We start from the raw sequence: 23,203 nt of genomic DNA on the forward strand, positions 1-23,203 counted from the left end.
CAGAGGGAGATCAATTAGGAATACCTGTCTATGAAGACTTCAAAAGAAATAAAAGAGATTTAATTGGAGGAATCCAAAAATGGAAAGATGAGGAATGGCCCCCTGAACGAATATTAGAAACATATGGGCTAGTTACCTGGGTACAAGATGGAAGTTGGGGATATCGAACCCCAATTTACATGCTGAATCATATCATCAGACTCCAAGCTCTTGTAGAAATCATAACCAATGAAACAGCTGGGGCTATGGAATTAATAGTCAGCCAGCAACGCCAAACGAGAGCTGCAATATATCAAAATAGGCTGGCTTTAAACTATTTACTGGCTGAAGAAGGGGGTGTGTGCGGGAAGTTCAATACATCGGAATGTTGTTTAAAAATTGATGACAATGAGGATGCCATTCTAGATATCGCAAACAATCTCAGAAAAATAGCCCATGTACCGGTCCAAAAATGGGAATCAATGATGACTGCTAACTGGTGGGATGGCATATTGGGGAAAGAATGGTGGAAGAAGCTAGGTTTCTTCCTCTTATGTGCTACAGCTGGTCTAATATTTCTCCCTTGCTTGATCCCCTGCTTTATTCGGCTAATCACCAGCGTAGTTCAAGGCATGCAAGTTGTGGCAATGCCTACTGACCCAAAGTTGGCTATGTCTGGAACAGCACAAAAAATTATGGTATTAAAAAGACAAAGTGATATAAAAGACCCTCTCGAAGAAGCCAAATTGATCTGTGAAAAGAATGAACAGAGATTAGAAGCCAAGAAAAAAGAATTATTGCTCAAGCCAAATGATTGATAAAATAGAAAAAGGGGGGATTGTTATAAACATATAATATTGGCTTCTCGCAAAGTATAAAGGTAGATATTATATAATGTTAGAAATGCTTTTTGCTGTGTGGATGTAGTTTTCTCTCGTTTTAGCAAGAATGTCAGCAAGTGTGAGCAAGTAAGATAACCTCCAAGCAAACAGAGGATGAGGCCGGAGAAGCTGCTAATCAACACTTTGTCCAGAGAACAAAAGGGCCCAAAGGCTACTCCGCCCGGAGAACAGGAGGCCAGGAGAGTCCAAGAGCCCTTATCACCGCTCTGCCCGGGGGGGCAAAGAGGCCCAAAGCTGCAATCAGCCCTGACTGTCTGGAGAATTAAGAGATCCACCCTACCATCGACTCTTACCTAGCGGGCCCAACCCCAAGAATCAAAAGAAATAAAACCGCAAGGCAGAAGACTACGCATGCTCTAAAAAGGCGGAACCAAGGAGTGGCCATGCAGGACAGCTCCAGGAAAAGTTTTAATATGAATAGAGAACAGACAGTAAAAATAGTATAAAAAGGACTCACCTCGGGCATCAAGTGTGCTCTTGGCAGAGCGCCAAGGCACCTGGCCGTTATCCCTTTGCTTTATTTTATGTGTCTCTTATTGTCTTTATATTAAACTCTTTAAATTCTAACAGGAGAGTGAACCTCGTTTTTCACAATCACCTTACTGGTGAGGGGTTATTAGCCAAGCCCCAGAACCAGGCTCAAAATACACCAGAGCCGGTCCTGAATGTTGTAAAGCAAGCAGCACAGCAAGTGTTCTTAATGATGCCCCCTAAATTAGCACCTCAATTGAATTATACTGAGATTCAGCAACTGCAGAATGAGCCATTTATTGATTTTGTGGATAAACTGAGGCTCATGGTGGAAAGACAAGTGGAAGATCCGAAAAGAGCATATTATAATGCAAATTGCAAAGACTAGTGCCAACGATGCTTGTAAAAGAGTGATTTTGGGTCTTCATTTTGAACCTCCACCAACCCTAAGTCAAATGATTCGTGCTTGCACGACTTTAGTGCCTATTAATCAGCTAAATTATAAACGGGGGGTGGGGGTAGGAGGGAATTTAATAAGAACTGCAGCTGCTGCTGATGCAACAGCACCTCAAAGCAATAGAAATGCTAATTGGGTCTGTCACAGGTGTGGCAAACAAGGGCACTTGGCCCAAAACTGCAGAGCTCTGGCTCCAATTAATCAGGGTTCCTGAGCTGTCTCCCCACGGCAAATGACATCGCCTGCCACTGATGGGATGCATCCAAAAAACTGACAGGACCGCATGGATTGGCAGGGCCACACGGGGGAATTAATCAAGAAACTGCCACCAGAAAAATGGTTACAAGGACCACTGCAACTCAAATGGACTGAGTAACACTCCAGAGAATCGTCGTGAGTTGCGAGAACCTGAAAGACTGTATATTGTTTGTGTTAAAAGATGATGTACATTCACCAGTTGACATTTGTGTTACACCAGAAATTGTTCAAGTGGGGCCACAAGGGTTCTTTACTGTCAATATCCAGTGTGTTAATCCTCCCTATTTTCCTGCTGCTAACCAGGTTGTAGCCCAAGCTATTCTCATGCCCAGCAGTCCGCCACAGGACTACAACCCCTCTGTCTTCTGGGCTGAGGTAGTTGGGAACAACAAACCCATGCTTAATTGCAAACTGTCTTGCCAAGGCTCCGACATCAGCCTGGCAGGAATGATGGACACGGGAGCAGACGTGACAGTCATTTCTTCCCATGATTGCACGTCACACTGGGAGCTGCAGCTGGCAGAAGGAATCGTGACGGGTGTGGGGGGATCTATATCTGTCCAGAGAAGCAAGGCAGTTGTCCAAACTGAGGGTCCGGAGGGACAGATAGCATCAGTCTGTCCTTTTGTAATTGACTCTGGATTTACATTGTGGGGCAGAGATCTCATGTCCCAGTGGGTGGCTCAAGTCGAAATTCCATCTCAACCCCAAAATTTTTAGTAAGTTCACTGTGGAGCTCCCCTTCCAGAAATTAAATTGGATCTCTGACAAACATATCTGGATGGATCAGTGGCCTTTGAAAAAAGACAAAGGCTCTCACCACACTCGTGGAGGAGCAATTGAAAAAAGGAAATATCGAACCATCTAATAGTGCTTGGAATTCCCCAGTGTTTGTAATCAAAAAGCCGGGGAAAGACAAGTGGTGCCTCCTACAGGACTTGCAGAAAATAAATGCAGTCATAGAGGACATGGGACCCCTGCAGCCCAGAATGCCTTTACCCTCCATGCTCCCCAGGCAGTGGAAGTTAGCAGTCATCGATATTAAAGACTGTTTCTTCCAGATCCCTCTCCAACCAGACGATGCACCCTGGTTTGCCTTCTCGGTACCTTCCATCAACCGAAAGGCTCCCATGCAGCGCTACCAGTGGCGAGTTCTGCCACATGAAAAACTCACCCACCATCTGCTGGTGGTATGTAGCTCACATTCTGTCCCCCATCAGAAAGTTAGCAGCAAAGGCAATATTGCTCCACTATATGGATGATATTTTGGTGTGTGCTCCTAACCAACCCTATTTAGACTGGACATTGGGGAAGGTAATCGAAGCCTTAGAGGCCAATGGATTTGAAATCCAGGCCGAAAAGGTCCAGAAAACCTCTCCATTTAAATACCTTGGACTGAAAATCCATGAACAGACTGTGGTTCCCCAACAAGTCAAAATTATGGATATTCCCAAGACCTTGCAGGAACTCCATCAGCTCTGCGGGTCCATAAATTGGGTGGGCTGCTCCTAGGTCTGACGACAGAAGATCTCGCTCCTCTGTTCAACCTTCTGCGAGGGAAAGATAACCTCACATCACCTAGGCATGAAACAGAGGAGGCGAGACAGTCCATCTGTAAGGTACAGGAAGCGCTGTCGTCCTGGCAGGCACAACACTGCACCCCAGGTCTGCCTTTTCAATTTATTGTATTAGGGGAAATGCCATACCTTCACGGGCTGATATTTCAATGGGACGAGGTGCAGAGTGATCCCCTGTTAATCATCGAGTGGGTTTTCCTCTTGCACCAACTGTCCAAAAGTATCACAACGCCACAGGAGCTCATGGCTCAGCCGGTGATGAAAGATAGATCCCGCCTCCGCACCCTTGCAGGGTGTGACTTTACATGTATCTATTTACCATTGGCAACCGATTCACTTGATAACCTCCTTCAAAACAATGAGCACCTCCAATTCGCCCTAGACAGCTACACAGGCAAAATTTCTATACACCATCCAAAACACAGACCACTTACTTCAGTCTTCAAACTGATTCCAAAAGAAATTCAAAGCAGAAAACCATTAAATGCCTTGAAAATCTTTTCAGAGGGCTCCGGTCATTCCCGCAAGTCTGTCATCACTTGGAAGGATTCTCGCACTCAGAAGTGGGAGTCTGATATGCAGGTAGTTGAAGGATCCCCACAAGTGGCAGAACTTGCAGCCGTGGTCAGAACATTTGAGCGGTTCAGTGAACCATTTTATTTGATAACTGATTCAGCCTATGTAGCAGGTGTAGTTTCCAGGGCAGAGAGAGCCTTACTAAAGGAGGTTGCAAACCCAAAAATTCATAACTTGCTTTCGAAATTGATCCAACTGATCTCCCACCAAAAGCAACCATTCTATGTCATGCATGTGAGATCACACACTGACCTGCCAGGATTTATTGCCGAAGGGAACAGGAGAGCAGATGCCCTAGCTATGCCCATCGAGTCATCGAATCTGCCTAACAGATTCCAGCAAGCCCAGCTGAGCCATGCAATGTTCCATCAAAATGCTCCAGCTCTCATTTGAATGTTCCACCTCACTAGAGACCAGGCGAAAGCCTTTGTGGCGACATGCCCCAACTGCCAAAAACATCAGCTTCCATCATTAGGTCAAGGGGTTAACCCCCGAGACCTAGGCAGTTGCAAGGTATGGAAAACAGATGTCAACCACTTTCCCCAGTTTGGCCTCCAGAAATATATTCATGTTTCTGTGGATACCTTTTCTGGCACGACCTTTGCCTCAGCCCACCGTGGAGAGAGGGCCAAAGATGTTATCAACCACCTAGTACAGGCCTTTGCTGTGTTGGGGACACCAAATAAAATAAAAACTGACAATGGCCCAGCATACACCTCTGCAGAGATGAAAACATTCATGAGTGAGTGGGGTATGGATCACATCACTGGCATCCCTCACTCACCCACAGGCCAAGCCATCATGGGACGGAAACATCAAACACTAAAAAGACTGTTAGAACAACAAAAAGGAGGCAATGAGATCGCTGCCCCCATCATAAGACTTTCCAAAGCGTTGTTCACTTTGAACTTTTTAAACTGTTCCTATGAGGAACCTGATCCTCCCATCATGAGACACTTCACAAACTCTGCCAAACATAAATTGACTGAGAGACCTGAGGTCCTAATAAAAGACCCTGATATTTACAAATACGTGGCCCGTACCCCCTAGTCACCCGAGGTACAGGCTACGGGTGTGTTTCCACCCCAGAAGGTCCAAGATGGATCCCTGGGAAGTGGATCAAACCTTTTTTGAGACCACCTGCGGATGCCAAGCAAAGGAAAGAAGCTGCCACAGCCTGGAAAAGAAGAAAAACCAAGCCACCTGGAAAAAAGACTCCTCCTCCAGGCCTGAAAAACAAACCCTCCACTTCCCAGTCTCCTTAAAATGTGTCTCCCTTCCAAAAATGACCCCTCATTGTGTTTTGAAAGAGGGGGAATCTAAGGGAGCCATTGTTATTTAAGTTAATTTTATTTGTGTTAATCATATTGGTGTTATACTTTTCCTAAAGTTACCACTCTTGACTGCGTGATGACCTCCTACCTGCTGCTGTCCCGCCTGCTGCTGCAGCTCCTCCTGTGCCACCACCAACGAGGCAAGGCATGGATCATACCACAGCCACAAAACAGCGTGTGGGTATCGCTTGCCCAAGCCCTCAACCAGATGGGGATATGCTTGGGCACGGATGGGGCGAAGGACCCACTGTCTTCCTGCCTTGTTGGTATTCCCTTGTACGCTGAGGAGTTTGTTGCCTACACCCATGACACCCACATCCTCCAGCCCCACTGCTGGGGCTGGTGGATGCGGAAACTTCCGGTAGCCATACAGGAACCCCGAGAATTACATCTTCAGGGGTCTGCTGGGGCAGCCTTTTGTTTTAACTCACGCTATAGCAAGCCAGAACACCAATTCCCAGTCAGCCCTTTTAACAGAATCTATAAAACCCAGAGTTAGTGTCACAATATGGCTCTGTCGGTTTCCAACCCCATCGGTCACAGCAAGGTGCTGCCGGAGGGTTTATTCTTAATCTGTGCGGACTGGGCGTGGAATGGAATCCCACCATTTCTCACAGGAGGCCCCTGCACTCTGGAGCATTTGACCACTCTCACCCCAGACAGGGCTCAACTTCTCAAGTGGCAAAATCCGGCTAATCAGGCTGGGTCAATTTACAAAATCCCTGATGATTGTGATAATTCGGTCACTAATTGGCCTCATCCTAAAAGAGTTATCATGTCAATTTTCATGCTGTGGGTGGCGGCAGCTAAGGCCCTTGGAGAACTTGAGCAGATTTCTTGCTGGCTAGGGAAAAGCGCCCAAGCCACGTCCTCCGTCCTCAGCCAGCTTTTAGCTGAGGAAGAAAAAACAAAGCAGGCGACATTACAAAATCAAGCTGCCATTGATTTCCTTCTCCTCGCCCACGGCCACAGTTGCAATGAGTTTGAAGGACTCTGCTGTATAGACTTTTTGTCAAAGAGCAAGTCCATCCATGCCAAAATTAAGGAAATTCGTGCCCAAGTTGACAACCTGCGCGCAGAGGGCAGCAACTGGTTTAAAAACATCTTTTGGGCCTCCAGTCTCTCTTCGTCCACCAGGAGCTTCAGCAGCCGTATTCTCTCCATTATCAAGGACATTGTTTGGGTTTTGTTTATAGTGTTGTTAATTTTATTAGCCCTTCCCATTTTTAAGTGTTTGGTTTTGAAATCCCTTAAGCCTTCCCCCTCATTTCAAGGTAATAAAGAAGGGGGAGATGTTGCTGTGGCCCAGCCCACGTCGGGGCTGGGGCAGCGAGATGCCAATCAATCCCAGCCCATCCCCTGGATCGAGTTTCCCGGAGAGGCAGACTCAGAGGGGGGGTTGATGGGCGGCCCAGAAGACTAAGCCGCACCCCTCCTGGGCTATGCCCGGGTACAAGCCGCCTCCCCTGGTTCGGGAAAATTCTTGGTTACTCGGTTGTTCATTGGTTCTTTGTTATAACTCCTGCCTCTCGGTTTCCCCCAGTGGTTCTTGTTAAATTGTATCCTCCCCCTGCCTTGTAACTCATTGGTTGTTTTCCCCTTTTGCCGCGGTTTTCAAATTGCCTATAAAACTGAGGACAAGCCTCGGGGGGAGCATCCCATTGCATTCCATCCCTTCCGAGCTTGTTTAGCTTGTTTGGGTTGCTAAGCTTCTAACAATAAACCTGTTAGGTGTCAGACCAGAACAGCCTCTCTCTTCCTTTGTCTCCAAGCTAACTTGAGTCGATACCATCGGCTCCTGCTGTGTTTCCTCTGCTGAGAAGCCAGCTAGCTAGCCCAGCCAGCAGCACCTTTCTTGATGACAAAGTCGCTTCAGCGACGCACAGAAGTAACACAACTGGACTCTCTTTGACCGGGGGCTCGCCAGAGCTCATGCCTCAAGCACAAGTACTGCGTTACTCACCTTCAGCAGTTTCACTGCACACATCAAATTATTATCCACAGGATTAGAGAAGAGCACATTTAGTAATTCTCGAAGACCTTCTTGAAGAATTTCTGCTCGTGTAACCTGTCCCTTTGTTCCTTTAATCTGCAAAATATATTTAAAAAACCCAAAACCCAACTACATTTTAAAAGACTTAAGTTTTAGAAATTAATTTAGTCACATTTTCTCTCTAAAATGCTCTATGATTTGGTTTGTGATTAACATAGTTGAGCTCTTCAGTTGAAAGAACATGTCAAATACCGTAACTATTTCTAGAATATAGAGTAGTATCCTTGCAATTCTGACATATACATAACAATGCCTGCCTAGCATTTTGTTTCTTTGCTGATAAATTGCTAAGAAAAGCTGCAAAATGCCTGGCAAGTGATCCACATCATCCCAAATTCTCAAATCCCATGCTCTTTTCCCATCCTACCTTATGCATTCTCTGCAGCTGTAGAGTACCTTACTTCTAGAAGGCATTCTTTATATATTTAAAAATTAGAAAAAATGCTTTAAAAATAAATGGTACTCCCAATTGGGCAACTTCCCCTCCCCCAAATCCTTTGGAAAGCTTCCTTTTCACTTCTAGCAAGTGAAAATTAGATTTCATGGCCCACTTATGAATACAAATGGAAGAGTCAGAGTTTTCTTTCCTCATGCCAGCAAAGCATTTTAGTAGTGTCTGCTTAAATCAAACCTTTGAAATAAAGCAGTGAAAAATATAGTTTAACGACACTACAGCAGTCAGTGAACTTACTGAACTCACGGGTATAAGAGTCAAAGAATTTTTATGTGTACATACATTTTTTGTACATATCAGAAACAAAAAAACCTGATCTAAATACAAAATTTCATGCTTCATGCATAAGCCAAGGACTCAACCTTCAGAAGAAATATCTTTCAAGGTCTGCATTTTTAATTGTTAATTTTGAAGATTCCCATGCCTTCCTCAAGCATTTGATAATAGCTCCTATTAGTGGCTGAATACTGAATTACATGGGTTACCGATACTAATCTGCTTCTGCTAGGTTGTAACATTTTCTATGTTGTTTAAGTGTAGTAATCTGGTGGGTTTACTAGACAAAAGAAAATACCAAAAGCTTCATTCCGAAGGTGGTTTATGGCTGGTTCTTTTTATGTATTCTTACACTTTTTTTTAATCTTTATACATTTCTCTTCTGATGATCTTGTCCTTTTTCATTTATCTGTTTCTTGGACACATTGGAATTAAACTGTTCTAAAGTTCTTTTACTTTATTCCCCTTTCCCTTTAGAAAAACAAACTCAAAAAACCCACACCTCAAATGATATTCCATTTTAGTGTTTACCTAAACACAACAAAAATTAATGAATATGAATGACATACAACTTTCTTCTTACCTCTAGGTTAAGGTAAAGTTCAGCTAAGAACAACACAAAGGCATGAAATTGTTTTCGAGCAGTCTCATCTCCTTTGGCAGCTTCATCTCTGTTTTCATACTCTGTTTGACACCTGAAAACATTTTAAAAAAATCATATAATCTATAGACAACCCAACATATGCAATATGCTACTTATTTAATAGAATGCTAAGAACTTATTCACTGCATTATAACTATTAAATGCTGAACAGTAGGAAGTTTGATTTGTGAAGGAAGTGAGAGGACTTCACAAAGAATGCAGATTTTTGTTCTAGGTGAGCACTGAGATATCTGAGAAAGCAAAACGAAATAGGACAAATTGCAACATGTAAAAATTAAAAGACAGTTACACAGTTTATATATTAGAATATGGCTCCAGGAAGTTTAACATGGGCAGACAAACATCAACAGAAATAAAATAGGTGTACTCTGAAAGATGTTTTCCCCCTTTCAGGGAGCTGCCTACATTGTTTTAGATGCCTTTATACTTATTTGATAAATTCTTTATCCTACCATTTTAAGTGACAGAAGCAAAATTTAGATATAAATGCAAACAGTGAGGATTAAGATAACATCACAGTGAGGTAATTTTTTAATATTCAACAACTGTGTTCTTTTAAGTTTATCATGCCTTTACTCCTAAACATAGGTGGACTAAGGGAAACTTTAAGAAGCAAGTCTGGAGCTTAGGAAGACAAAAGTCCTTAAAGAAAAAGACTAATTTCTAAAGAATTCTGAAGTATTAAAGAGCACTATTCCTTCAAGTGTCATACAGTAAGATTTAAAAGGAAATACATCAATTTAAAAAATGTTGCATTTTTGTCAACTGTGAAGTCTAATCATTATTATACCTTAATCCCTCAAATTCTGTAGTAACTGAAAATTGAAGAAATTTATCCTTCTGGATTTTATGCATCATAGGTGTAAAGTCGGTTAGCAAACCAACAAATAAACCTTTCACGGCAACTCCAGCCAGAAGAGTAATTAAAGAAAAAACACAATGAAATAAGCCCTGGCAAGAGTCAAAGACAGTACATATACATGCATTTCGTATACGTTTAAAGTTGCATACCTTTCAAATTTATCCTATAACTTGGTATCAGTACAATATACTCAACTGAAAGGAGCCTACAGAACTTGGAGTCCTATTTTCATATTAAAAATTTAAAAATATATGTGTTAGATATCTAGTATGTACCTATGCTTTAATAATCCTCAATCTAAATTTCTATTTTAAATATGCACACTATGTTAAGAGTTATATACAAAAAAGGAAGACAACCTGAGAAAGTAACAGGCTTAAAATGACACACTGATACTGACCTTTGAAGTAACAGCTGCCGAAAGCTCCTACTTTGTGGACTAATGGTTAGATGGTGAGATAGATAGTTACATAACCGTGCTCCCATGTAGGAAAAATTTGGGACAGATGTCGCCTTCCAAAATAAAAGTGGAAAAATAAATTATTCATAGAAGTCATGATTAGGTTATCAGGAAATATCTTTAAGAGATTTTTAAAAATTTGTCTTTAACAACAGTTGACTAGACAATTGAAGAACAGAAGATTAATAATTACTATTTCTCATGTTAATTTTTTTATCTCATAAACACTTTGGTATATGCATTTCAGCACTTTGAAGTTCATTATACTGATTTTGTGGCTTTAAGAAAATAACCAGCATTGTGCCATTTGTCCTCAATTCTACTTCTCCATTGTGACCTACACCAAAGAGTATCTGAAAGTCACTTTCAAACTGCTTATTAAAAAAAACCAACCAAAACCAAGATTGGACATTATGACTTTTTTTTAAGGACCAAACTGTGTTAAAATAAATACATCACCTTCATTCAGTCTAAGAGCTATTTATCCTAGATTTTTATTTTTGGCAATAAGGAATGCTCAGGGAAAGAGTACAAGAACATGGTAAATAAAGATAAATACTTACTCCTGTACATGCTCCAGAAAACTGCAGAATAGCAAACTTCTGATTCAGATATTAAAACTATCCTTACAGTTAATAGTTCTTGATAAGTCCTTTTCTCTAAAACAAGTCCTGTTACTTTGAATATTTACACTTTAATAATCTAAAAATAGGTGGTGGCAATGAAATTACACAGCATAAGTTATACACTGTCTGAAAAATATTTTGCTTTGAAACTGATACTTGAAAATTACAAGAGGTGGTAAAAGTAATTTGGAATCCATTAGTGTTTACATTCAACCTCTCTTAGAACTTAAAGCAGAACATTCCCTTATTTTGGCAATTTATTACTGCTCATTTGTTCTGAGCTCTCTTCTAACAAGACTTGAATTTGATATTATTTCTCAGATATAGCTTCAGTGAAAAGAGGCTCTGGTCTAAGTAATTTGATCAGCTCTGCCAAAAAAAAAAACCCATGGATAATAAGAATTCATTAAACTTCTCCCTTGGCTTTATCATCTTTGAACATTCTTTTTACATCTATCGGTGCTATAAAAGTGTTTGCATCCTTCTGCTTCTAATATGTTTGAAAAAGCATCTTGCCATTTTCCTGTCAATGCATTATAGCTACTTACCTTCTACAGGCAGAGGAAAATATGCACTAAACATAACTCTACTATGTGCATTACACTGCTGGAAAGAACTGAGATATCTTTGAAAGATACAACAAATTTAAGTAATTAAGAAAGTCAAATCAACTTTAGTTTCCAGTAAGAGGCATGTGAAATAGCTAACGAGCTTTTTGGTACTTTAGTTCAATCAGTTGCTTGGACTAGAAGAGGTGGTCCCCTTTTTATAAGGCAAAACCCCCCAAACCACCACAAAACACATAAAACAAACCAACAAAATCCCAACAAAACAAACCATCACACAGTCAAAACCACCAACTACTTCAAATGTCATCTGTGTTCTGTATTTTTTTAAACCATTATCTTCCCAATTAGTTGGTCTGTATTTGTGGTTGCATCAAATACTGAAACAATGCCATTTGGGGTATTCTGACCTGGCATAGCACACAGAGACATAAATAAAATAAATAAATAAATAAATACATCTCATATCTTACTAACCAGTCATTATAGTACAATAATGTCTTCCCAGAATTATTGTTGCTTTGTAATCCCAGTTTATTTCCAACTCCAAAAAAGTCAAAATCTAAGCATGAAGGCTAGCCTACCAATACACATCTTGAGAAATTTTACTTGCTGTAACAGCAACAGTACACCATATTAACTACACAATAGTCAAGACTTAAGCTATGAAGTCAAAGGGTTCTTTGGAAAACAAGCGAACTGGCACTTCACTCTGTCAAGACATAAATGGATTAGGAAGAACGGGGGGAAGTATATAATTAAGTCTTACAGACAGGCTAAGATACTTGATACCCAGATGAAGGGAAGATTGTACAGGATTTCAGTTTCTTTTATTTTAGCCTTTTTTCCTTCACAAACCTACCATCTGTAGATCTGCTCAAACATCACTGACACAGATGCTTATAAACACACTTCAGCATATTTAAATGAAGTTTTGTGATAAACCAGGACGAGTAAAAACTAATACTTGAGCAGAGGCTCAAGACAGAAGAATAAGCATAGTTGACTGACACTCAAACACTGTCATATCCTGACATACAATGAAGTTGAAATCATGTGCTTTTGGATACTAGGACAGCATTTTGCACTGAGTGAAGTTTTATTTTTCAGAAAAAATTATCTTTCAGACTGATAACACTCAATGCTTCTCAGTTAAGGAAGGCACATCCAACCCTAACATCAGACTTGTTTTAAATAGGGGGACAGAAAAAGAGGCAACATTAAAATACTTATATTAAACAAGAGTAAATGTATTAAACATCTATCAAGTTTCTTCAAATAAAGTTATATGGATATTTTCAACTTTTATTAACTTTTCTCCATGTGTCCAAATAAAGGATGAAAAAATGATGCTGCCAAACACAGCACAAGTAATCTTAATGTCTAACTAAACTGTTCTGAATTAAATGTGTATCAATTCTGTATTATAGTAAGAAACTTAAGACTCTACAGTTCTGTACTATGTGTGACAATCATGCAGGTTCCACATACCCCAGATTATTTCACAGAAAAAAAATCTGCAAGTATCTGCACTTAAAAGGTGCATAGTTTACATTCTTCAATGTAAAATTTGAAAGCAACTCAGGAAAATGGGAGATAACTAATGTAATAAATAGCAAGCAGAAGTGTGACTTCATTTTCTGCAGCAAGCCCAGAAGACAGTAGCAGCAGCTCATTTGCTAAGAAACACAGATTAAGCTGTTTTTTCCAATGGCTCCCCCAATTAGTACAGAGTTCAGCTCAAGGTCTCTGTCCTCATTTCCACGACCATCAATGGGACTAGACCTAGTTATCAGCAGACTAGCTTTCCTTTTTTCTAATTATGATGTTCTGAAATAGTTATCATACCAAATGAAGAACAAAGCCTGTCAGTAAAAAGAGCATTTCCCAAAGTAGGTATAATTTTTTTAAATACAAAAGAACAAAAAAATATCTATTATGAACAATATTTTTTGTAGGATAGAATAAAAATGTACAACTGAGAGTCTCTGCTATGTAAATCCAGCAATTAAAATATAACTTCTTTAATGAACTGATGTAATTTCAACTCTAGTATGTGACCTGAAAGATTCAAATACACAACAAAGGAAACAGAATAAGTTAGGGAAATTTATCAACCAGCCAAGTATACCTCACTTGAGCTATCATTACAGTTTATTGAGAAAAATCTTTCCCTATACATTTCAGTCTAAAAAGAAAAATTCAAACCTTTAAAATACTACATAGGCACAATCATATAACAAATAATACTAGTATGCATATCTTGCACACTAGGTAACAGAGGCATAACATCCATGTTAAGACAGAATACACAGGCTACCTGTTGATATACGAGTTCAACAAGTTCTTGCAAAGTTTCATCTGCAGTGACGCAGCCATTCACTGTTTCGGCAAACTGCTCTATTTCAGTTTCAAAACAACCTGGTTGCTCGGCGAGGTGATTTAGAAAGTCTTGTACATATTCTGCCAGAGTCAGATAGCCATCATATCCATCTTCAAAGGAAGAATCCTATAGCAGTGAAAGAATATACCAGCTATTTAAAAGGAACCTTAAATAAAGTTGTCACAGTTACTATCTCCAGAAATAACCATATAGCCCTTAGTCTTGAGTAAATTCTGATGCTCTGCATACTTGATAGTGATCTTTATTACACATTTCACTTAAACATTTTAGCAAATATAGACCTCTGCATCAAAAAACTCTAGTAGTCGAGAACTAGGTAACATGTTTTTATAGAGATTAAGGTCTCCCAGCAAAACACATCAAAAGACAGATTAAAAAGAAATTAGTTTGCCAAATTGACTGTAAGATTAACTAACAAACTAACACATAAGTATACCTGCTAAGAATAAAATTACCAAACTGAGGCTCAACAGCCTTTCCTGATGCACATACAAACTGTGCTACAGCTATATGAACTGTAGAAGAAAAAATAATTGAAAATTGGAAACAAAATATTTTGAGCTGACCTAGAGTGCAAAATGCTCCAAAATATGCAGGAGGGGGAGAAATTCCAGAAATACAATACAGTGTAATGTTCCCATGTATAAAATATAGCCAGGAAATAATGCATACTTTATCAATGTTTATGCTCTTGCTGATGGAACAGAAAGCCGCTCTATTTGGTTTGTGTGGCCAGGTTTTGGTAGCGGGGGGAACTGTAGGGGTAGCTTCTGTGAGAAGCTGCTGGAAGCTTCCCCCATGTCTGGCAGAGCCAACGCCAGCCAGCTTCACGACGGACCCACCACTGGCCAAGGCTGGGTCAGTCAGAGATGGCAGTGATGCCTCAGGGATAACATAGTTAAGAAGAAAAAAAAGTTATTGCGCAAATGTAATTGGGGCCAGAGCAGAGCAGAGTGATATGTGAGAGGAACAACTCTGCAGACACCAAGGTCAGTGCAGGAGGGGCAGGAGGTGCTCCAGGCACTGGAGCTGAGATTCCCCTGCAGCCCGTGGTGAAGACCATGGTGAGGCAGCTGTGCCCCTGCAGCCCAGAGAGGGCCACAGGGATGCGGAGATCCATCTGCAGCTCCTGGAAGAGCCCATGCCGAAGCAGGGGATGCCTGAGAGGAGGCTGTGATCCTGTGAGATGCTTGTGCTGGAAGGGACTTACAGACCCATGGAGAGAGGAGCCCACACTGGAGTAGGTTTCCTGGTAGGACTTGTGACCCTCTGGGGGACCCACACTGGAGCAGCCTGTCCTTGAAGGACTGACCCTGTGTAAGAGTGACCCACGGTGGAGCAGTTTGGGAGAGCTGTTGCCTGTGGGGTGGACTCACATTGGAGAAGTTCATGGAGAACTGTCTCCCATGGGAGGAACTCCACGCTGGAGCAAGAGAAAGACTCTGACTCCTCTCCTAGAGCAGTGGCAGGAACAATGGGTGATGAACTGACCATAACCCCCATTCCCGTCTCCCTGTGTCGCTGGGGGGAGAGAAGGTAGAGCTGGGAAAGGGGGGGAAGGTGTTTTTAAGGTCTTATTTTACTTCTCATTATCCTGCTCTGATTTTTGTTAGTAATAAATGAAATTCATATCTCTAATTCAAGCCTGTTTTGCTCATGACAGTATTTGGTGAGTGATCACCTCCTGATCCTTACCTCAACTCATGAACACTTGTTATATTTTCTCTCCCCTGTCCAGCTGCGGAGGGGAGGGAGAGAGAGGCTTTGGTGGGTGCCTGGCATTCAACCAGGAGCAACCCACTAATTTTGTCCATTCAGAAATGAATGCATGTAACAGTCTCTAAAGTCAATGCTGTCCTGGATAATTACAATGCTAGTATATGAGAGGAATAGAATAGGAAGCAATATACTTTGTGATGTAACTAGTAATAACATAGTACCAATAATTCACCTTTTCATACTGTACAAAAGATTGTGAAAAGTATCTCATGAGATCTCAGAAGAGCAAGCAGGAACCTGAAGAGGGACTGCTAAAGAGCTGACATAATTAGTGATTCAAGACATAAGGGTAACATACAAGATATCAGAATTCTCAGCTGATCTACTATTTAATGTGAAAAAGATTTAAATATATCTACTCTAATGAAAAATCAAGCTAAAAATGATAACCACTTTTTCTTTACTTTGTGGACATAAATACACTGATAAGGTTTATAATTACATTCTCCCTCTCCCCACCATCCCTCCCTTAACAAGGGGATATCCTTTACTTTCTGTCTTCAAAATACCTCATTCTCTCCTCTACTGCAAAACAACATGGATCTGTGAAAGATAAAAGCTCTGGATATGAACCGTGGAGAAAGACAGATACACATTGCTGAAAATCCTTCCCATTTTGTAATTAAAAGGCTAACCACAGAGGCTAAACTCAGCACCACATTCATCTACCTATACTAATTATGCAACTTCAAAGGCAGTCTAGGTTTTATTAACTATGCCAGGGAACAGAACAAATGGGAGAGGAAAAAATAATAATTTAAACTTTATTATATGCTGTATATTGCTAAATTTGGAACACTCAATACTTTAAAAACTAATTAGATTTAGTCCAGTAACTTCTAGACATAAACCACTCATGTTTCTCACTGGCAGATTTTAACCTTTAACAAAGGAGATAGAACCATGTACTGTATCAACTAAGGGAAAGTAAAAGAAATTCCTCTTGGTTATTTTTAAGCAGCAGCTAGCTAACAGGAGGCTATAAGTTCACACACTCATTATAAATTTACAATTCAAAGTCATGAAAGTTGACTAGAAATTTTCTAATAATCTAAATGATTTCTCAGTCAAGCCAACACTTCTAATCCTTCTCCTTTATGTTTGATAGCTATCAGATGGGATCCTGGATTATTCACAACAAATAAAAGAGTCACTAACTTTAAGATAATAGATTTGCTTCTCTTCTACTAAGAATCAGTTCATGAGTTTAAAGACATAATGAAAAGGCTAAGTAGGTACTGAAATTCCTCCAAGTTACATAAAGATAAAACCAGAAAGTCTATGGAAAAGATCCACGAGCCAAATTTGCTCTCTGGCTCTGTTTCAGTACATGTGCTAATTACCACTTTCCTATACCTGAAAAGTATTCATAACATTTCCACTTAGGAACTTAGTCATCAATAATTTATTATTGATTTGATTTCTTGAGACTTCTTAGGAACAAGTTTTGGTTTTTTATCTTCAGATTATACCTACTCAGCAAGTATACAATAGTTATTGCAAAATTAGGTATAAAGACTGTTGCAGGTACATACCTCATATGACATGAATAGGTGATTTAGTTGGCACCTTAATGTATGACTAAAAGTATAAACTCCACCAGTGAGGCTGCTTAGCCTCCTTTTGGAAATTAGTTGAAGAAAAAAAAAAGGAAGTGGAGGGGAAATTCCACCTAAGATAATACAAATCTCACTTCTAAAACTATGAATTGAGATCATTATGCCCTTCTGATAGAGTAACAGTCATATTATTCTCATATACCCATGTCAGAGAACAAGTCTGACATTTCCTACTGGCAATCCAAACCCAAATCTAGTTACCAGTTCTACTGCAGATACTCACAATTTCCAATGGGATGGACAGCTGTATGCAAAGAGAGAATCCCACAGAGATCTTTCCTCCCCAAAGTCCTGGTAAAATTTTTCTGAAAAATCTAGTATGCCTTGGATGCTGTAGCCCTTAAAGTATCTTCACAGGTAGCTAATAATTCTGAGTATCAGAACTAACTGGAGATTAAATAATCTAACAATCAAATGTTATAATGACACACATAGTAATTACAGTAATGTACAATCAAACAAGGAATCAACCAACACATTATTTCTAAAATAATAAATGTTTAATAAATAGCAAAAAACAACATGAGTTTTCAGATCTAAAAATTTCAGGGAACATTATAAATGAAAGCTAAGTATAACTTGTAAGTAAGAAAAACTAAAGTTTCTCAAAATTGCTTTGTTTCAAATTTTAAAACCCATGGTGAAAAATCTGTGTAATAGTAAAGTGTGCTAAATTCCTTATTTTTATTGCAGGTAGACCCAGTTTATAAAATTAATTCAGCCATTAAAGTAAAAAAAAAACCAAAAACAAACCTCAAAAAAACAACAACAAAAACTAACAAACAAAAAAATCCCCAAACTTGGTAATAGTGAAGGACTAACAAGTCTGAAACATCACTATTCTATCCCTAGTATACTCTGATTAGATATGGGTTCCTACAACATACTTCCAAATAAATGTTCTAGGTTTTGCTACCATTTTAAGACTTATTTTTGTTAACAGATGAGTCACTTGTATTCATAACATTCCTACAACATGCCTGTGTGTTTTTGCAAAGCAGCTGAAAAGCAACATTGCTGGACTCAAAACTTTGTAATTATACATATGCACACTCATGCCATCCCAAATGGCATTTTTTCTTTATTCATAGAAACCATGTAACATGTACTGGGGCAAAGTAGTATTTTTTCCTCCTAGATTATCCATTCACAGAAGCATGTTTGTACTGGCATTTGTCAATGGTTGTATATGACTATGGGCTTTTATTATTCAGGATGGTGATTTTATCCAGTAAGCTGCCAAAGCTGGTAACATCCAGATAACATTGATTTTACTGGTGAGAGAAAAACCCTTCAAAATTCCAAACCACCATGTTTAGTATTCAAATCAAGTATTTTCCCCTAAGGTATTCAAAATATATTTGTTTCAGTATAATTGTTTATTATCATTTGATTGTATTTGTAAAAGCAATAGTTCCCACCTACTTATACCAGTACCAGTTTATCTGCCTGCATAACAAAAAGATATTCCAAGAATTCACATAGATCTTCCCTAGAGTAGAATTACTGTAGCAACAATATGGAAGACAAGGAGAGTAGAAAATAAGTACCAACTTTTATTATGTGATGAATGTACAATACAGATCGGAGATTACCCTTAGCCTGGCTGCAAATGTATTTCATATTAGGTATGCTGCTAGGAATGAGCCCAAACCTACTTTTTTGCCCTCTGGTGATACAATATCCCTGAAGGAATTAAAAGACATATGATGGTACATAAAGTTAGGCAGTCATGGCAAATCATACCCATGGCACAGTAAATTTAGGAAAGGTAAAGGCTATGCTTAGAAAAGCTAAAGTTCAAGCTTTCTCCCACACTTGCTTCAAAAACCCATGCAATCTGAATAAAAGTGCAGCTAAGTTTTTAATGAAAATGCAGTGCAGATGTAACTATAACAGAGGCAGTTGTGAAAAAGACGGCTTACGCTGATGTTGGGTGTAATCAATAAGGAATGTAGTTATCTGGAGCAAACTTCAAGCAAAATACTAAAGGCTCTCAGTATAACATTCACTTATCCCAACATTCTGACTGTGTCTGGAGGTTATCATCCAAATTTTTGAAATCTCTTCAGCAAATGCAGCATTCAAGTTATCTGATACACAAGAGCACAAGAAACATTGTTAAATTGAATATAAGTAAATTGGCATATACTAAGAAGAGAAGACAAACACTCACTGCAAAGTTCTGGTTATATCCTGACGGATAAAACTCAGGTGCTTTAACAGACAACTTTGATGTTACTAAAGGAGCCACAGCCACCTGAGATTCAGCCATTTCCGGTCCAGAATCAGGAACTGAAACTTTTTCTTGTGATCCAGATGGAATTCTTGCCTGTTGCAGGTGTTCTGAAAAGTTTTTAATAAATGTTTTTTGTTAATGGTTTTTCTTAGAAACCACTAAATTAGTATGTATTCGCACAGAGTACACACACAATACATCACTTTTTGGACTTTAAATATACTTTTACTTATAATATAAATATACTTTCCTCCAAGCTCAGGAGGGATGCATCCCAATAAAGAGGAAGTCAAGCAAAAATACCAGAAGACACCTGCATGGATGAACAAGGAGCTCCTGGACAAACTCAAACACAAAAAGGAAGCCTACAGAGGGTAGAAGAAGGGACAGGTAGCCTGAGAGGAGGACATTGTCCAAGCAGCCAGGGATCAGGTTAGGAGAGCAAAAGCCCTGAGAGAATTAAAATTGGCCAGGGATGTCAAAGGCAACAAGAAAAGCTTCTATAGGTATGTCCTACCTGACAAATTTGGTGGCTTTCTACGATGGGGGTTACAGCCATCTGGGTGGATGAGGGAAGAGCAGCTGGTATCATCTACCTGGATTTGTGCAAAGCATTTGACACTGTCCCACACAAAATCCTTGTCTCTAAACTGCAGACATAGATTTGACAGATGGACCACTTGGTGGATAAAGAACTGGCTGGATAGTCACACTCAAAGAGTTGTGGTCAATGGCTCATTGTCCAAGTGGAGACTGGTGACAAGTGACATTCCCCAAGGGTCGGTATTGGGATCAGGGTTGTTTAACATCTTTGTTGGTGATATGGACAGTGGCATCAAGGGCACCCTCAGTAAGTTTGCTGATGACACAGAGCTGCGTGGTGCAGTCAACATGCTGGAGGGAAAGGATGCCATCCAGAGGGACCTGGAGAGGCTTGAGAGATGGGCTTGTGGGAACCTCATGAAGGTCAACAAGGCCAAGTGCAAGGTCCTGCACCTGGGTCGGGGCAATCCCAAGCACAAGTACAGACTGGGCAGAGAATGGGTTGAGAGCAGCCCTGGGGAGAAAGACTTGGGGGTGTTGGTTGACAAAAAGCTCAACATGAGCTGGTAATGTGCACTTGCAGCCCAGAAAGCCAACCCTGTCCTGGGCTGTATCAAAAAAGGTGTGACCAGCAGGGCGAGGGAGGTGATTCTGCCCCTCTGTGCTGCTCTTGTGAGACCACGCCTGGAGTATTGCATCCAGTTCTGGGGTCTCCAATACAACAAAGATGTGGACCTGCTGGAGCAAGTCCAGAGGAGGGCCATGAAGATGATCAGAGGGCAGAAGCACCTCTGCTATGGAGATGGGTTGAGAGAGTTGGGATTGTTCAGTCTGGAGAACAGAAGGCTCTGGGGAGACCTTATGGTGGCCTTTTAGTACCTGGTGGGGGCCTACAAAAAAGCCAGGGGGTGAGTTTTTACAAGGTCATGGAGTGATAGGATAAGGGGGAATGGCTTCAAACTAAAAGAGTAGGTTTAGATTGGCTATCAGGAATAAATTCTTTCCTGTGAGGGTGGTGAGGCCCTGGCACAGGTTGCCCAGAAAAGCTGTGGCTGCCCCATCCCTGGAAGTGTTCAAGGCCAGGTTGGATGGGGCTTGGAGCAACCTGGTCTAGTGGAAGGTGTCCCAGCCCATGACAGGAGGGTGGAACTAAATGGTCTTTAAGGTCCCTTCCAACCCAAACCATTCTATCATCCTATACTTCAAATATATATATATTTAATATGGATAAAGCTTTCACTAGAGCAAACTCTAGGCACGTTTCTACATGACAGAAAGTGAACACAATCAATGTTCATGTGAAGGTGACCAAAAAAAGGGTGAAAGAGCCCTCTTTTTCCCCATGAAAACATGTTTTCTAAGACCTAACCTGAGAAACTAGTAAATTTTCTTAGGATATTCTTGCTGCTTTTGGGTTTTTCTAATAGATTTTATATGTAAAGGCAAGACTTTAAAGGTCAATAAATGGAAGAAATCACTTTTTTAACATAATCCTTAAAGACACTTAACTATCATTTTTGTACACAATTTTAAAAAATAAACCAGTGAAACGGTGTTTTTTAAACCACATTTTCCAAATCCATGTTTATAGATTAGCTCCTAAATTTATTGAAAACATAATCTTGATCTGCCTGAAAAAGGTAACCAACAAATAATGCTTTATGCTACTGTTGGGTTGGGTTTATTTTTTTGTCAAACCTTTAGTCCAGAGTTAGAGAATTCTTCTGTAAGAGGAAGAATGAGAACATCTGCAGCCAGATGAACAAATGGCTAAAACACATACATACAGATGTGTGGGCACAGAAAGGGAGGGAGGGACAGAGAAACGTTGCAAACAGGCTGCAACGGTACATCATACCTTTACTTGGGCACAGGTCATAGCCCAGAAACATGACTGCTCATCTAAGGAAAAGTGCAGTTGCCAGGCCCCTACGCGGCTCATCTCCATGCGGTGGCCTCTAAGCCCCTAGGTGCGTGGGGTGGGAGAAAGTACGTGTCCCCGTGGCTAGGCCGAAGGAAGGTGTGTGGGGGAAGCCCCAGGGCTCCACTCTCAGTGGGACGACGACGGGAATGGGGATGGGGGGTGCCGGAGCAGCAAGCGAAGCAGGAGCAGGGCACTGTGCACAAAGAAGGGGAGCACAGCGGACTTTAGGGGGCCACTCCTCGATACCTTCGGCACCGGGGGCTTCTGGAAGGGCGGGAAAGGGGCCGCTGCACGGCGGCCAGTACCTGCGTTTCCGGTGCTCAGCGGCGCTGTCTTCGGAGGTCGCAACGGTTCCTGCTGCAGCAAGAGGCCTCCCGTTTTATCCTGCTTTTCGGCCGAGACTGAACTGTGGGAACCACTACCCCCAAGACAGGCCCCACCACAGCTCTCCGACGCGTCCGCGCCGCTGAGAGCAGCGCCTCCTCGACCCTGGCCCCGGCCAGCACCTGGAGCTCGGTCGAAACTATCCGACATATTCGGGTCGGGGTGGCTCAGGCGCTCATGGGAAGGAGCCAGCGACTCAATCTCGCTTCGCTGCGGCCCGAGCACTTCACTTTCAGTTTCACCCCCACACACACCGCCACGATGGTCGCGACCCAGGCCGGCTCACAGCGCCCCCTCGCGACCTCTCAACACCCGTCGCCATAGCAACCTCGGTGGCACCGAGGCCTAGCACCACCCGCCACCGGGAGGGGGAGGACCACGGCCCGCCAGGCGGCCGAGACTCCGGCCCACCCGGCGCCATTGTCGCCCGTAGGTGTGGGTCAGGCGTGGTGTTTGTGAGAGTTGTCCCCATCAGCTCGGCTGTTCAGAATTGATGAGTCAGCTTCCCCCTCTTCTCCCCCAACACGGGCTCGACTTCCAACTACAAACAAGTTTGGGGTTTGTTTGTGTCAGTACTGGTTCTGAGGCCTCGGGATGTATTTCAGTTACACCTCCCTCAAAAATCACAAAATATTGGAAATGGTATTTTCAAAAAGACAATATTTTCTTGTAATTGTTTTCTACAGGAACTAATGGCATACTGTGACCATAACAGGACTAAGATTGCAGCTGCACATGCTAGGAAACCTGTAGCTACAGGTGTCTGCTTTAAAAAAGCATCATACTGTAATGAATT

General features: G+C 41.2%; 1 protein-coding gene across 1 annotated transcript in view; it reads right to left on the minus strand.

Moving 5' to 3' along the window:
- Positions 1 to 22,643, minus strand: part of LOC309584660 (polyadenylate-binding protein-interacting protein 1-like) — a 43,795-nt gene extending 21,152 nt beyond the window's left edge. Inside the window, exons 1-6 of the mRNA XM_082300823.1 lie at positions 22,329 to 22,643; positions 19,494 to 19,663; positions 13,836 to 14,024; positions 10,264 to 10,376; positions 8,921 to 9,032; positions 7,518 to 7,643 (exon numbers count right to left, since the gene is read on the minus strand). Coding sequence (XP_082156949.1) covers positions 7,518 to 7,643; positions 8,921 to 9,032; positions 10,264 to 10,376; positions 13,836 to 14,024; positions 19,494 to 19,663; positions 22,329 to 22,557 — 939 coding nt within the window. The 5' untranslated portion in view covers positions 22,558 to 22,643. The remainder of the gene's footprint in view (positions 1 to 7,517; positions 7,644 to 8,920; positions 9,033 to 10,263; positions 10,377 to 13,835; positions 14,025 to 19,493; positions 19,664 to 22,328) is intronic.
- Positions 22,644 to 23,203: the final 560 nt, after the last annotated feature.

This window comes from Coloeus monedula, assembly GCF_965178545.1.
Source record: "Coloeus monedula genome assembly, chromosome: W".
Classification (NCBI taxonomy): Eukaryota; Metazoa; Chordata; class Aves; order Passeriformes; family Corvidae; genus Coloeus; species Coloeus monedula.